The sequence below is a fragment of the Apaloderma vittatum genome, unplaced genomic scaffold, assembly GCF_000703405.1.
Source record: "Apaloderma vittatum isolate BGI_N311 unplaced genomic scaffold, ASM70340v1 scaffold25815, whole genome shotgun sequence".
Lineage (NCBI taxonomy): Eukaryota > Metazoa > Chordata > Aves > Trogoniformes > Trogonidae > Apaloderma > Apaloderma vittatum.
This window is the reverse complement of record NW_009719249.1, coordinates 8,740-24,582: the sequence shown is the minus strand read 5'-3', so window position 1 is coordinate 24,582 and position 15,843 is coordinate 8,740. Positions and strand designations below refer to the sequence as shown.

The following is a 15,843-nucleotide window of genomic DNA, read 5'->3' as shown; positions in this document are numbered from 1 at the left end:
TGCTGAAGTGTCTTGCTGATACTTCTCGTGAGAGACCTGTTGAAAGCTCAGCCAGAAAAGCATCCAGATATCTGCTCTGGAGTGTGTACCTAGAGATTGAAACACTGCAGGTAAAGCTATTTTTTTGGCTGCTAGGTTTGAGAAGGTGCGGTTGTTTTGCATTTCTTAAACCTCCATATGCTAAGAGTTTTCACAATCATATAAACTGGTATTTCAGGAAAAAAAATGAAGGCGACCTGCATTTCTAGTAGCAGGTTCTGCAAATCTTAAAAAGCTGCAGCTTCTGGCTGACTCTTCTCATGCTGAGGTGAAGAAGGCACTGAGAAAAGTTGGCATTGTCAGCATAGAACATGGCTAGTTCTGCAAAAGGGGATGTGAGCCTCCATGGCTCTGGCACAGCAGCACCCAGAGGCTAAAGCAGCTGACGGGAAGCCGCGCTGCTGCCGGCGGTGCCACTGTACCGCGGTCCCGGAGAACATGGTCGCCAGAAGGCAGCTGGTGCTTGCGGTGGTGCAGGGTGCCAGCGCCTTGGGATGCCGGGAGAATGAGCTGGGCGTGCTGACAGTGGAGCCTGAAAATGAGATGTATCCATGAATGAAATGCCTCATTACTTGTGCCAGTAAACTAAGCCATAAATGCGTGGTTGTTTTATCTTGCTGGCGATAGTTCAATGGTAAAGCTGCCTGTGGAGGCTGCAGGTGAGCTCTGGGGCGGAGCTCTGAGTCAGAGCAGTTGCAGGACTCGCTGTGGAGTCGTGAGTTACTTGTGTCGTGCTGGATCAGAGTTGTCAAAGCAGGGTTGTGTTGCTACATATCAAAGGGCAAAGCAAAATCTTAGCCTTTATTTTTTCATTAAGAGTTTTTATTGTCCCTTGGGAGCAAGCAAATAGAAAACAGCTTGTCTTTGCTATTGTGAGTGTTCACAGGGCAAGGAGGGGAGGGAGTGGACAAACAGGGAGAGTAAAGTGTTGCAGTAATACAAATGATGTCTTGTTTTAGTTAATCAAGATGTGGTTCCAGGAAGCAAGAACAGATGGCTTTGGCTTTTTTTTCTCTGCTCTCTTATGCCTTTGAGTGTCACCAAGATTTACCATAAATGTTTTAACACCTGCTGACTCTTTTTCGCTTTATACGTTTTTGCCCATCCTCAAAGACAGAGCAAACTGCTAGACATATCTGACTTGCTTTTGTTTAATCAATAATGTTAGGACTAACTCCAGTGTTTTCATGTATTATCTTTTTTCAAAGGATGCCTCTTTTATAATAAAAGTTTGAGGATATTTTTTACTTCAAGTGCATTTTGATAGTAAATTAGGACAAAATTGACTGCATTTTATACCTGGGTGTTGTGTCCCTCTCTCCTATAGAGGAATCAGAGACAGTATTTGAGCCTTTCTGGAAGGTGCAAGCTACCATAAGGGCTTGCAGGAACTGGCTTTGTAAAGCAGGTCAGCCTTTTTGTTTTATGGCTTTTATTCAGTGTCGCTCTTGCTTACCAGGGCATCCAGAGAGCCAGTTATTGTTTCTCCTGTATCCTCTTCACTGCCTTGAAGGATGTTCTGAATTGACTCCCAGTTCTTCTTTTGCCAGGACTGTGCCTACTTGGACAGCGAAAGCGCCTACAGCGAGTTGGAGCTCTTTCCTGATGACGAGGCGATGACTCTGGCACAGCAAGAGGTTCACCATGAGTCTGACATGGACAGTGCTATAGAGAGTGCCCAGAGCTCAGAGGCCTCTGACGTGTGTCGGAGCGAGGAGAAGGACGGCGTGCTTGGTGGCCTCTTTCTGCCCGGTGACAAGTGAGTGGTGGTTTTGCCCCGTGGCAGCTGTGTTTTGAGGCATATGCAAAAGGGCCAGGGAGGAAGGAGCCTTTGTGAAACTAATCCCTACTGTAGGAGGCTGAGGATGCCTGAAAGATTTATAATCTTAATATCAATTCACACTGTAAGGGAGATGGATGTCCGGGTCCTCTAAGTGGCTTAGACAGTCTCAGCCCAGGCTCCTTCTGGCATGTTCTGTGAGCATTCATGGGACTTGCATGTTACGTGTTGAACTGAAAGTGTTGGGTCTCTCCAGCACGGATCACTTCATTGGCATCCCCCAAAACTTAGGAACTTCTGTGTTCCCAGAACTGTCACATACTGGATTTAAAACAAATACTTCCTGCAAAGCAGTGCGATATGAGGAATGCTGCTTTGTCTTTAGTACGTCTAGTGATCTGAACATGTGGGCTCTGCAGATTTGCTTTGCAACTCCATGTACCAAGTTAATTCTGTGTGTTTCTAATTTTCAGTAACGTTTAGTGTGCAGTATTAACTTGTGTTTAACACGGGGTGTCCTCACATGTGTCTGTGTGTAACCATGGTTTGCTGTTAACAGAAGAGTGTCTCTGTAATCCTAACTTGACTCTTCCCAGGTGTGTACCTGGGGATGTTGGTAAAAGCTGACTTGATTTAATCTTGCTTTGAACTGAGTTAATGCAGTACCACAGGACAAAGCTCAGCTGGGCTTGCTTCGTAAGCCTGATTCGTGTCTTCTCTATTTTTGGCTTGTCATCTTGATTTATGCCTCTTGAGCTTCTTTCATTGCTAAGGCAGTCCTCCTCTCTCCTGGGCCTCCTCGGATGCTCCCTGTGCAGCCTCATTCATACCCTCTTCCTGAATTTCTCACCCAGCTGAGAACTGGCCTTCTCCCATTTGCCCAAGCAGTCCCAGACACTTTATCAAGATAATTCGAGTTTTCTTCAGCTCGTTATCAAACTTGCCTCCTTGCCTTGCATTCCCAGTTCTTCAAAGTGTAATCCTTGCGGTGACTACCTTTTACACATACTGTGCTTGAAATGAGGATCTTTCAGTTCAGGGTGGGGGGGAAGGCACTGTGCCTCCTGTACGCTCCTTCTAGGGAGTGCAGGAGCCATGAAGAGCTACTGTTCTACTGCTGGTATATCTTGGTTTGTCCTCTGCCTCCTCAGCTTTGGTAGATCTGTGGGAAAACACTTGGGAAGCTTCATGCTTTTATGTTAAAAGACAGAGATTTTTACCTTGGCTAAACCATGATACCTGCTTGTTGAAGAAGCAGATGGGTTGTATATCAGGTGTGTCAGCCCTCAGTGAAGTCTTGCTCTGAAGAACAGGAAATAGCTTTTAACAAAGACACAAACCTGAAAGTTTTGTAAGTATCGTTACCAGGCAAGTCCAGCAGTAGGAGAAGCTTAGCCAGGCAATGCATGAGAGATAACAGGCTGCTGAACTCCAGTCTGTTGGCAGGTAGTGATGTTCCAGCGCTGTTATGCTGAAGGGTGGATTTTATGGACAGGTACATGTTATTCCAGCTGAGGACAGATCATTTACCTTCATCCCTGGTGCAAGTGTTCTGAGGAACTTCTTCCTAAACTGATTTGGTCTAACAACACTGAAATGCAAACAGCATTTGCGCAGATCATAGTCACACAAAAACTTACCAATACACAGTCTGTCAGTGACATAGCAGCTCTTTTATGAATAGATGTTAGTGTGATCTTCTCGCTAATCCATCTCTCAGCCAAGGAACCTTGTTAGATAAGTTTGATCTGTTTCTAGTAGGCGTATTCCAGTCTTTATGGTCTTCATCCTTTAGTAGTGTGCCAGGCTTGACTTGCCCTAATTTCTGTTAATGTGAATTAGATAAATGAATTGCATGTTATAAATGGATCTCATCAAAACAGGAGAAACAAAGGAGCATACAAGTGAAACATTGGCATGCTTCCTCTTCTACTAATTGCTTTTGGAGGGAAGGGATATGCAAATAAAGCTTGCACCATCCGCCAAAAGAGCACTGTTGCATCTCTTGTTCATAGCTCACAAGTGTAGTATTACAGGAAGAGGAATCTCCCGGCCTCCCAAAGTGCAGGACATGTTAAGAGGCTCAAGATTCAAAAGAAACGTAGGAGGCAATATTGTTGGGCTGCTGGAGAACTCCTGTCCCATGGCTCAACTAGTGGAGTTGAACATACAAGCACTGTGCACTGAAACAGAGGGAGTGAAAAACCTAACCCAGCCTGCACAAAGTGTTAGCAGACTGAATCAGTGCCTTGTCTGTACTGCGGGGAGACACTGGATTCTACTTTGTAACAGCAACAGAAATATGTTGGGCACCTCCTGGGCTTCACAAATGGAGCATGTGTTTCAAGCCTTAGATGTGCATTTTCTGTTGGGAGAAGTTCATTTATAAGAACTTGTCTGTTTGAATGCCTTACTGAAGCAGGAGCTGAGCAAACCTATGTAAAAAATCTGCCTCTGCCAGGTAGCACACTGCGTGGCTGCAGGGGAGCCTGGGCTCCGGGCAGGAGAAGCACCCTCTGCAGCAAACTTGCTTTGTTGTATTAGTTGTGCTCAAAACTGCTCTGCCAGCTGCTTTCCTATGCTGATGTATTTATCTATATGCCCTCTCTCTCGGAGTTCACATGGTCCTGCCATTCCCTGCGTATTTGACTTTCTCTCAGGTGCTTCCCTGGTAGTAAAGCAGCCTTTTCTTGTGGTCCATATCTCCTCTGAAATACACGTTTTGTCATGATGGAAGGAAGGGCAGGAACCCAGCTTCCGTTAGGTCACATTGGTAGCTTTAGTGATGGGCTGAAGTTTATTTCTCACCACAAAAAAAGAGAGTGGCTGGAACTCCTGAGGTGTGGGAGAGAGTTTATGGTGATTACTGGGAAACTCTGACTGTGGAATAGAGTGACAGCCTCTTGTCTTGTACATGTTCCTCTCACTATCCCGTGTGTTTCAGAGTGGTCTGTACAGTTTCTGCATTTAGAGCAGAAGTCCCCTAGGCAGCAGTCTTCACCCCCGTGTGGAAAGGATGACCGAGGATTGTCAAGGTGTGCTCTTTAAAGTAAAATGGTTTGTGTTGACCCAAACTGTGTCACAGGTAGCTTATTCATAGATTCTCATACTCTTGTCTTTCAAGGTGCTATGTCAAGTGCACATCAGATGTGTTTAGCACTTTAGTTTTTTAGCACAAAGTGAGTGGGTTACAACTTGAAATGAGGGGACAAGTTGTGAAGGTGAAGATTCCATGTGAGGTGAGATGCTATCAAAGTCGGCCTTCGAGATGTTTTGACCTCTTGTTTCAGGTCAAGTCCTCACAACCCTTCTGCAGCATCTGACCTCTCAACTTATTCTACCGCCTCTCTGATCAGTAATGAAGAGCAGTTTGAAGACTATGGGGAAGGAGATGATGTGGATTTTACCCCCAGTAGCCCATGCCCTGATGATGAGACCAGAACCAACGCCTACTCTGACCTTGGCTCATCTGTATCTTCCAGGTTGCTCCTTTTTCATTAACAAACAATTTTTTTGATTTTGTTCATCTCTGAACATGGGTGACCATACCAGAGTTTACACTAGTTATGTGGGTTCACCTGAAAAGCAAAATGTTACCAGTTCATTGTCTGCCCTCCCAAGTGACAGACTACATTTAATAATAAGAGCTATAGCAAATATTTTGTTTCTGACAACCTCTTTTGGATTCTGTTGAAATAACTGGGCTGTTTTGCATATAGAGATTTCTTTCTGTTACAGACAGTAGATTTCACAGTTAGCGGTTAGTATTGGAAGTTATCTGCTGCAAGCTGGAAACCAGCTCAGCACTGTGCACCAGCCCTGATACAGTGGAGAAGACCTGCGTGAGAACTGTTTCTCTTTAGTGTTCTGCTACTACAAATCCTTAGCACTAACCTATAAGGTGCAGTGCTGTATGTGGACATGGGTTTGTTTGAAACAAGCATCCGTACTGACTCTGAATGTCTTGGAGGACATGAGCTGCTGTCTATTAGGAGATGGAAATGCCTCTACAGTCCACCACTCTCCTGCATATCACCTCAGTCTCTGTAGCTCTTACGTCCTGTGACCACGTCAGCTGCTGATTTTAAAATCCTTCCCCAAGCAAGGGAAAGGTTAAGCGGGGTTAGGGAAGAGCCGAGCACGAACATGGTCTAGGATTTGTCTCTTTGGATCAATAGCACATGAAGGTCTCGTGCTTCATTGCTATCGCAGGACAAGCTCACTGCATCCCTCTGTTCTGCATGCAACCCCCAGGGGCTCCCCTCTGCTTCAAGCACTTCTGCAATCCAGCCTTGCCACTTCTGTCATGCATGCAGAGCCAGCACCCCTCCGCTGCCCCTTCATGATGGTGGCTTGTGTCCTTCATCCCGTTTCCTCAGGTTTGTGCAACCCTTTCCATTCTCATTCCTGGGGCTCTGTGCACTTCATGCCATGATTGCTCTCTTTTATTTGAGTTTCTTTTCTCTTTATCATGCCAAGAGCTACTGTTATCCCCTCTTCAGACCTATGTCCACTTCTCTCTTCCTTCTTATTCTAGGATTCCTTCCATCCTACCAATCAAGAGGGTTCATGTGACTTTCTACCAGCCCACTTTGTTTTTCATCTTCCTGTCTTTCTCTTGGAGAAAAGACTTTTCAGTTTGCATGCCAAGCTTTGGTGGGAAGATGGGCAAGGTGAGAGGGGGACGTTGCTGAAGTGGAACATACTAACGTAGCTGCTTTTGCTATGTGCATCACATGGACTCTGTACACCTTTTGCTATTCTTCCAGTCACCCAAACCGATTCTTTCCAGAACACACCTTCTGTAAAGCCTCAGCTCAGACAGGTGGACTTGTCCTAAGGCTACCATTCTGCATCATCAGCTCTAAGTTAGATGAGCTGCAGTTAGAGGTAATTTCCCAAGTCTCTCGTCTGTGATTCTAACACACAGAAACACAATCAAGAAGAAAACCTGTTGAGACTTGGTTACTATAGCCAGTAACATCTCTCCTTTCCTGCAAACAGTGCTGGCCAAACACCCCGAAAAATGAGGCATGTTTATAACAGCGAGTTGCTGGATGTTTACTGCTCACAGTGCTGCAAAAAGATAAATCTACTCAACGATTTGGAAGCCAGGCTGAAAAACTTGAAAGCAAACAGGTAAGCAGCCTATTGCACTGCTTTTAGCAACGCCCCCTTGCAATGGGACTGGCTAGTAGCAGGAGGAGAAATAGTGGGAGCCCTCTCCTTCCCTGTATCCTATTCTGTCTTACACGTGTGGTGTGCGTACAGAACAGTAAGAAATTCAGATCTTGACATCTAGCCTGAACCAAAGTGCAGTTCTTCATTAGCTGGTAACTATTCTGAGTAAGGTGCAGACAGCATTAATAAACTCAAATACTTTAAGCAATGAACTCTTTGATTGTAGAGTGAGAGTAATATTTCCAGGAGTCTTTCCCAGGAAATAATCTATAATCTACTGTGCTGCTTAGTGCAGATCTAGTTACCTGCTGTTTTCTTCAGGTGGGAAGGACTGATGTGGCAGATCCTTAGCTAATGCATATAAACTGACATATGTGTCTCCTAAAGCTATTGGTCAGCAGAGGTACTTCATTCCCCAGGAATCTTTTTGTGTCCCCAAGGTAACATGGATAAATGATGAATCCTATAGCAGAAGTTACTTTTGTAGTTCTTTGCAATTTCTTTTTTTTTTCCTTACATTTCTATCTTGACTACTCCATCCACTTCTAAACTGTGCTGAGCACTTGGAAAGAATCCAGTGCTTCCAGCAATCACCGAGAGGTTTTGAAGGAAATTATTTGGTGAGCTTCTAGCTCCCCCTAGAAACTGAGTGTAAATTCTGCCTGTCTGGGTAATCCTTGGCAGAGAGCACAGAGAGCGCACTGCACTGCTGCTTCTCTTGATGACACAGCAGGATAGCCCTTGATGTGAGCAATGTTTCCACCTCAACAAGGAGTCTGCTAACACCCAGGCCAGGACCAGCTGGGGCTTTGGTAATTTTCTGAGTGAGGCTGTATAAACCTGGCTGAAAGAGAGCGACGCTCTGACGAAAAGCTGTGTGCACGTAGAGATGTGGCATCCTTATATCGGGAGATGCAGCTGGATGTTTTGATTTGGTTCTAGTGCTGTTGTCTGGAGTCTGGCCCTTCATTTAGATAATGCTAGTCTCTGGCTGCAAAAGGGAACTGTAAAAATGGAAAGCATCTCGGTTCTCTGTGCTGAACTGGGAAGCGTTATGGGGAAGGAAAAACTAACTGTTTATAGAATCATCTAAAAACTGGGAATCCAGAATAAATGTCAATCACTAACTCAGTGTCCCTTTGTGGTGTTTCTAATGTTTTACTCCGATTTACACTGACAAATCTCTGCTAAATATAACAGCATTTCCAAATTCATTTATTAACGTTCACAGTAATTTGTGGCTCCATGCATCTTCACGTTGTTGGTAACTGCAGTTTTTGATTAAGTTATCTAAGAATATTGTTCACAGAATCATTTTTTTTACCTCACTAAAAAGTCAGTATTATGTTTCATTGTGCAATTCAACTGGAGTTTAAGTTAAGGTTGAATCCAACACTGGCCAAATAAGTGTTTAATTCCTGTATCATTCTTTCTGTATCCATGTAGCCCTAACAGGAAAATATCAAGCACAGCTTTTGGAAGGTAAGTGTCTTCAACATTTTAATGAATACATGTGGAATGAGCTGTAACAATTCCATAAGTGGGGGGGAGGAGAGAGGAGGAGTAAGTTCAGGAAAACAAAAATGCGCGAAGACAAGTTTCCAAATGAACGGGCCTGTATTTTTACAGAATACAGAAGCCACTGCTAGTCTTAGAGCAGGCCCCTGAACTGGAAAAAGCTCTGTTAAGGTCGTAGATAGTTGCTTCCTTGTCTGCCAACTTTCTTCCTTTATTACTGGTATTCCATGAGTGCAACTACTGCTTTTTTCACCCTCACAATGTGGGCCTTTTTGTTGTTGCTGCTGAAATGCAAAGAAAAGCAAGAGCATCCCTTTAAAACGGACGCACACAATTGTGAGCTTCCTTTGACTGAACCAGCCAGCCCTGGGCTGGGGAGAACTGTAAACTTCAGGAATATTTTTGATAATCTCCAGTGTTATGTGTTCTGACACTATTCTGTAGTGGTAACTGTTTGAGATTTCTTTTTTTCTGTTTTTTGACGTTCTTACTATACGAAACTTTCTAGATTAACTGGACCAACCTGGAACACTGGCTGGTACACTTATTTTAAATTTCTAAGGAGGTGAATGCAATTCAGTATATAGTGTGAATAAGGCCAAGTAGTTTTTAAACTATGCTAATGCTGGCGACAGATCCTATGAAAAGCAACAAAGAACTCATACCCTAGAACTAATGTCATTGATTGTGCTCAGTATGATTTCATTCAGCCACTAGTGCCTGGTAGGGCTTGTGCTTAAACAGTTGCAACCGCCAGTGAAGTGATTGCACAGATTCAGGGTCGGATGTTGAAAGTGCAAAGCCAGGCTCCTTCTCTCCTCCATCCTCATCAAGCAAAATAATTATCTTTCTGATCTTTCAGACAACTCTTCCACAACAGTAACTTCAGCAGCAGTAATGGCAGCACGGAAGACCTGTTCAGAGACAGTATAGACTCCTGTGATAATGATATCACTGAAAAGGTGAGACACCACGTGCATTGCGATTAATGTACCCAACAAAATCCTGCTGGAGACATGCCATGCATCAATTCCTGAAGCTGTCTTGCTCACAGTTACCCGTGATCTGAAGTAAGCTCGTTCAAAATGTCCTTGGTATCCTATTCTTGCTTCACAAAACTGCAAGAACTGTGCAAGTACAGATTAGGCATTGTGTTAGTACTTCTTTACAGTGTACTGGCATTGATCACCTTCGAGGAAGATGCAGGGTCTGGGTAGCTCAGAATTTCAGAGCTTAATTTTGCTGCTGACTTTGCAGGGATGTATGTCCCCCTTAAAAAGTGTAGCATAGCTAAATGCCAGTAGGAACACGGGAGATTCAAACTCTCACTTTTCCACTTGCCCTTCCAGGTAACGTACCTAGAAAAGAAGGTGACAGAACTGGAGAATGATAGCCTGACAAATGGTGACCTTAAGAGCAAACTGAAACAAGAGAACACACAGCTAGTTCACAGGTAATGCAGCACGGAGCCAGTTCTCTTCATCGTATCAGAGCAAAGCTGGCCCAGAGTTGTAGGGAAGGAACAAACCTGCCTGTAAAATATGACCAAGTCTCCTGCCTCCTTAATGCTGACAGATGAGATAAGGCTTATCTGAGAAGTCCAAATGGAATAAGGCTGCCTTGTTGAATTTTCAGTGAGCAGAGGCATTCCAAGCAAGTTTCTTAGTACAGAGCTGTTACCAACTTGCACAGAGCAAGCTCTTCAGTTATAAGGTTACTGCTGTTGGGTTTGGTTTTTTACCTTGCATGTAGCAAGAGCAGAAGGCTGGGTCATAGTCCCAACATCTTGAGACTGAGAATGAAAAAAATAATAGGTGAACAGATACTACTTAGTTCTATGCTTATTGGCAGGATAAATACAAAGAGGCGTATTGGGAGAGGTTACATGCCAAGAGGAGTGATGGAGTAGAATGAAATAAAGCAATGGGGAAGAAATAGAGGCAGTGAAGTTGCACATTGAGTTTGGGTTTTTTGGGGGTTTTTTTACAAAATATTTGTGAAGCTGTTACTGAAATGAGATCTGGTTTCCTTAGAGTTCATGAACTAGAGGAACTATTGAAAGACCAAGAAACATCAGCAGAACAGACACTGGAAGAAGAGATAAAGAGACATAGAGAAGCATATAGCAAGTATGAAAAAGAGAAAGGCACGGAAATTGAACTGCTAAATACAAGGTAACAACCATCTTGGTTCCACCCAGAACAGGCTACAAGTTCTTCTGTCCTTCATCTTTACTTTGTGTGTACATGTAGGCTGTTCACAATCAGACAGTGCACAGATGGTTACAGGTTGGTAGTTGCATAGAGGAGCTGTGCAGTTACATGTCTAAAGCCCAGAAGCTTGGAGGATTCTTTACATTAAGGCTTTAATCCACGTGGCCCGTGTAGACAGCTTAGCTGGATATTTGGCACAGATTCAAGCAGGGAATTGTGACCAGCTGCAGCAAACACTTGTGTCTGGGTTTTTTGTCTTCCTACTTCATTCTTTTTAGATACCTGTTGTTAGGAGCGTAAGAATCCGAGAGTCAGTGTAGCAATTTTGGCCCTAAAAGCAAGCAAACGAAATTCACTCAATAGCTTATGATGAAAAATGCTAAGATTAGAAAGATTTTCTTGTTTGATCTTTCTATCACATGCAAGTGAAATGGCGCTTTAGAGCATATTATTTTGGATGTCTGCATTCCTGAAGAGGCATTTGCTGAAAGATTTTTGTTATTGACACAGGGTTCAGCAACTGGAAGAAGAAAATGGTGAGCTGAAAAGCACTGTCACACGACTGAAATCACAAACGGAGAGATTAGATGAGGTAACAGAACTCCTGAGTGCTTGAGCAATTTAACAGCAGCTTGATTTTTGTGTAAGAGCCAACTCATGCAGAGATTGGCCCAGTGTCTTTAATGTGTCTTCCCTAAGACTGTTAACAGAGTTGGAACACTGGTCACCTTCAGTGGCAGTCAGCTTCTGACTAGCTGTGTCTCTCGATTTGTGTTGTAAAACTGAGGATGGCTCATGCACTGGCAAGCTGGGTCTGAAGTTCCCTATTTATTCTAGGAGAGGCAACGCATGTCAGATAGGTTGGAAGACACTAGTCTGCGACTGAAAGATGAGATGGATTTGTACAAGAGAATGATGGACAAGCTGCGGCAGAACAGACTGGAATTTAACAAGGAGAGGGAAGCCACGCAGGAGGTAGGCGTGAGGAGGGGTGGGAGACCGGACAATTGCATCTCACACGCGTGGAAGCCCGTCTGCAAAAGAATGGACAGAGGGGATGAACACTGAATGTATCACTGGATTGTGTTTCTGTGGGGGGCTATCCACAAGGTGGTGAATGCTGCAAGAATACCTAATCAATGACAATTGCTGACCCAAAGGGTTTCAAGCTCTTTGAGAACTTGCAGCCTGGAACGTGTGCCCTAACGTTTCCTTTACTGGGTATACAAGGGGAATTGTGCCTCTCAGATAGGAAGCCACTTCCAGCTTTGAAGTGATTTAAGTGACCTGTGCTTCCACAGAAGAGCAAGTGGCTGTATTGTAGGATTGTCCGACCTCGACCAGGCTCAGGGAGTGCTCGTGTCAGAGTACGGAGGTGCAGCACAGAGGTGGCTGCTGCCAGGTAGGGCTGGTTGTGCTGGGCTGGAGAGACAGGGCCTGCTTGTGTGCCCACAGCTCATTGAAGACTTGCGGAAGGAACTGGAGCACTTGCAGCTGTACAAGCTGGAATGTGAGCGTCCTGGACGTGGGAGAAGTTCTTCATCCAGCGTGAGTGAATTCAATGCCAAAACCAGAGAAGTGGAAATGGAGCATGAAATAAAACGTTTGAAGCAGGTGAGCAAGGAAGGGCCTCTCGATCTGGGTGAGGTGTACAGGACTGCTTTGAAAAATGCCTGTAGCTGCAACCCCCAGCACACTGCCTTTTAGATTTTGTCCTCCCCTTCTCACGCAAGGACAAGATCCTCATTGCTTCTGTCGAGGACTTCTTTGCACAGACAATGTAAATTGTGCACGTAGGGAATGTGTGTGATTCAGGCAGGGAGCACTTTTCACTGGTGGTGAGAGAGTTGCTGGCAGCTTGCAGCCTTTACCATATGTCATCCACACTACCAGTAATTTAAAAAACAAAATTTTTAATGAAACCTTGTAGGAGAAACTTAAAAGCAATGTCTTTTCATCCTTAAATAGGAGAATCAGAAACTCCGTGACCAAAATGACGATCTTAATGGACAGATCCTAAGTCTTAGTCTTTATGAAGCTAAAAATCTCTTTGCGACACAAACAAAAGCCCAGTCGCTGGCTGCTGAGATTGATTCTGCATCAAGAGATGAGGTAATATGCTTTTTTAATCAAAATCCAAAAATATGAGGTTTTCAATGTAATTCACTGTCAAGGTTGAACTATCTGAAGCTGACAAATGAACAATAGAAAAATCTGTTTTGTTAGGAGTTCAAGAAATTTAGAAGGTTGCCTTAAATTTAACAGTAGTTCTGGATGCTCCTTTTGATATGACTCTTCCATTTGTTTCTCTCAAAAAAAATGGAATTATTAGAGTCTCAGTGAACTGTTTTACAATGGAGTTACTTTAACATCTATCTTACAGAGTGTTGTGATATTATGACATTAATTTCATACAGAAGTTACCGTAGCTAGTTACTTTAAATGTTTACTTTCTGGTTTAGATTTAGTTCTAAGTTACTTCAGTAACAAGCTCTCACTGAGGTCTAAATTTGAGCTATCTATTCCCTGTAGCAGAGCTGAATTCTTGGAGAAAGTAGGTAGTGTGCAAGGAATAACCTGGTAATGCTCTGGAAGACCCATTTTTATGTCAGGCTGATAGACCTTCCTCAAAGCTCCAGCACAGATCATGAGATCAGGGCAGTGCATAAATAAGAGCTCCCAGGGAAGAAGATAGGTTAGTGATGAAGGAGATGAGAAGGAATTGTTTGCCTTCAGCACTTTATTTCTTCTGGACAGAACTTCCCACTTCTTCTTGAAGAGGAGTCCTGAGACAGACCTTTTTAGCCGATCTGTACTTGAATGACCCCGTTAGCCTTAGCTCCCGGGCGGTCCCTTGAAGTGAAGCGTCTACTTGAGTTTCTTGCTGAACCAGAACACTGAAGAGAGGCTGTTAAATTGTTGAACTCTAATTAGGTAAAAGCAAATTGGGCTTTTGCTATTGTCAAGAAAAATCTTTATTTCTCCTTCTGAATCTCATGACTCTGGCTCATGCAAGGAATACCCAGCACTCCCCCTCTAAAGGAAGCAAGTGCTTTACAACCGTGGCGGGGCCTTAGTAAACCTCCCAGGCCTGCATAAACTCTTCCCATTGTGCCATTTTTCCTGTATAATCAAAAATGAGGGTAAGAAACTGCAGATTCAGTGTGGGACTTTTGTGAAGGCTAATGAAGATGAACACCCAAATCACATTAACTTTATGAGGAGCTGGGGCTCTGACCCTCCTGGGCAGCTTTGTCAGTTTGGCGTTAAACAGTCCCTTCCAGCCTAGGCCATTCTATGATTCTATAGAAAACCAAGCAGTCTTCGTCTCTGGAGAGTTTGAGAGGCCTTTCACAGCGCAAAGGTCTAGTGAAGCACGTGTATTTAATACAGAACAAAGAATATTCAGTGAGTTGTTCTTGAGGAGTATGTAGCTGTGTTGTTTGAGATTCATTTTTTTTTCTGAGAGAGTATGCACATGCATACTGTTTCCAGCGCAAAACGCTGAAATCCTTGTTCTGCTGAGCAGCCTCTCATGCAAAATGCTTTGAATTTCAGTAGACAGGAGAAAAACTGAGTATCATGAAGCTCTTGCACTGATATGAGGAAGCTCATATGGAAGCTCGTGGTCTGGATGCAGGATGGACTGGTGTGTTAGATGGGGAATTTCTTTCAAGTGAAGAAGATCCCTGGTGATGACTGTTCACCACCTTCCTTAACAGTAAAGACCTTTAAAGTACAGTTATTTCTAGTGCAGGGAGGAGCAAGAGGTAGAATACCTACCACGAAGAACAGGCGATCCTGAGCACGCACTAGTCTCTCACGTGTATGGGTTTCATGCTCTTATGTAAACTAATGAGAATATTTTTATTATAACTTTGAAATGTTGTGTTTCAGCTCATGGAAGCCCTTAAAGAACAGGAGGAAATAAACTACAGACTGCGACAGTATATGGACAAGATCATTTTGGCAATCCTAGACCACAACCCATCTATCTTGGAAATAAAGAATTGAAGAGAATATGAAGAGGAAAAGCAGCAACTGCCTGATATTTCTGCACATGCCACTGGATCTAAACAACACTCTGATACTGTAAATTACTCTATAAATATATATATATACACTACGTGTGAGTGTGGGTGCGCGGGTGTGTTTATATGATGTTTGGTACACTGTTACTTGTCATTGAGTTGGCTTGGTTAGACTTTTTCCATGCACTTTCAATACCTGTGATAAGATGGATACTGTATATTAATAACAATATAACTGGATCACGCTGTTTTAGATACTGGACAAAATGACTCTACCTCTAGTTGTAAAGGTAAAAAAGACGATGGAAACATATGGATGTGGCCCTAACTTTAGGAGCAAGAATTGTTCTTTCGTTCTTCCAGGAATTTGGGTACCATAAACCAATTAACATACCCAGGTTCGGTTCCTGACTGGTGCTGACGGTGTAATTTCCTATTTGATTTAGTTTTAGTACTTAAACCACACATAAGATTAAAAAAAGAATAAAAATGGGGAAAGAAAAAGACACAAAGTAAAAGGGAAGAAGAGGAAGATATTGCAGAATTGTTGCTATTTGTAAAAAAATCACCATCCACTTGTTTGCCACTGTCAGCACAAAGTGCTTTTTATATAAGATCACTTTGGAGCCTGCTTTGGGATGCTCTGAGACAGCCTGCTCTTTAGTGTGTATGCGCATGTGTATTTTTTATGCCAGGGTCCCTGTAGCATTGAGGCTAAGAAGCTCTTCAAATCTGTTCCCCTATTTTCAGGGGTTTATTATGGGCCGTTAAGATGAATTCTGGGATCCTGCCCCTTCCCCTCACCCTTCATTTTAAAGATTTCACTGAAGGAAGAAATTCCAATTATTACAAAAAAAAAAAAAAAGAAAAAAGAAAAAAAAATGCATGAAATGGTTCACTTCAGGAAGAGGAGCAGGTGTTTAAATCCCGTGCTGAGTTGCTTTCCCACCCCAGGTGCGCCGCGCTCCTTCGAGAGTGATGTTCTGCGGGCGAGCTGTGGAGGAGTTTAGGTCCTCGTGCAGTGCTGGAGAGGAGGCTGATGTGGAGTCACTTTTACCTCTAAGGTAGTAAAAAGGAAGAT

General features: G+C 43.5%; 1 protein-coding gene across 1 annotated transcript; it reads left to right on the top strand.

The window, feature by feature from the left end:
- The first annotated feature begins 384 nt into the window (after positions 1-384).
- RAB11FIP4 (RAB11 family interacting protein 4 (class II)) lies at positions 385-15,227 on the top strand. The gene is made up of 13 exons (XM_009870562.1): positions 385-564; positions 1,590-1,798; positions 5,110-5,301; positions 6,824-6,958; positions 8,447-8,482; positions 9,381-9,480; positions 9,868-9,971; positions 10,552-10,692; positions 11,242-11,323; positions 11,569-11,706; positions 12,187-12,345; positions 12,700-12,843; positions 14,629-15,227. The coding sequence occupies exons 1-13, from the start codon at positions 385-387 to the stop codon at positions 14,743-14,745; spliced, it is 1,737 nt and encodes a 578-aa protein (XP_009868864.1). The 3' UTR covers positions 14,746-15,227.
- Positions 15,228-15,843: the final 616 nt, after the last annotated feature.

What these genes read in the sequence shown, in the direction of transcription:
- RAB11FIP4 (XM_009870562.1), top strand. Translation starts at nt 385, where the DNA reads ATGGCTCTGGCACAGCAGCACCCAGAGGCTAAAGCAGCTGACGGGAAG. An exon ending in ATGAGCTGGGCGTGCTGACA is followed by an intron (nt 565 to 1,589) that starts GTGGAGCCTGAA and finishes TTCTTTTGCCAG; the next exon opens with GACTGTGCCTACTTGGACAG. An exon ending in AAAAACTTGAAAGCAAACAG is followed by an intron (nt 6,959 to 8,446) that starts GTAAGCAGCCTA and finishes GTATCCATGTAG; the next exon opens with CCCTAACAGGAAAATATCAA.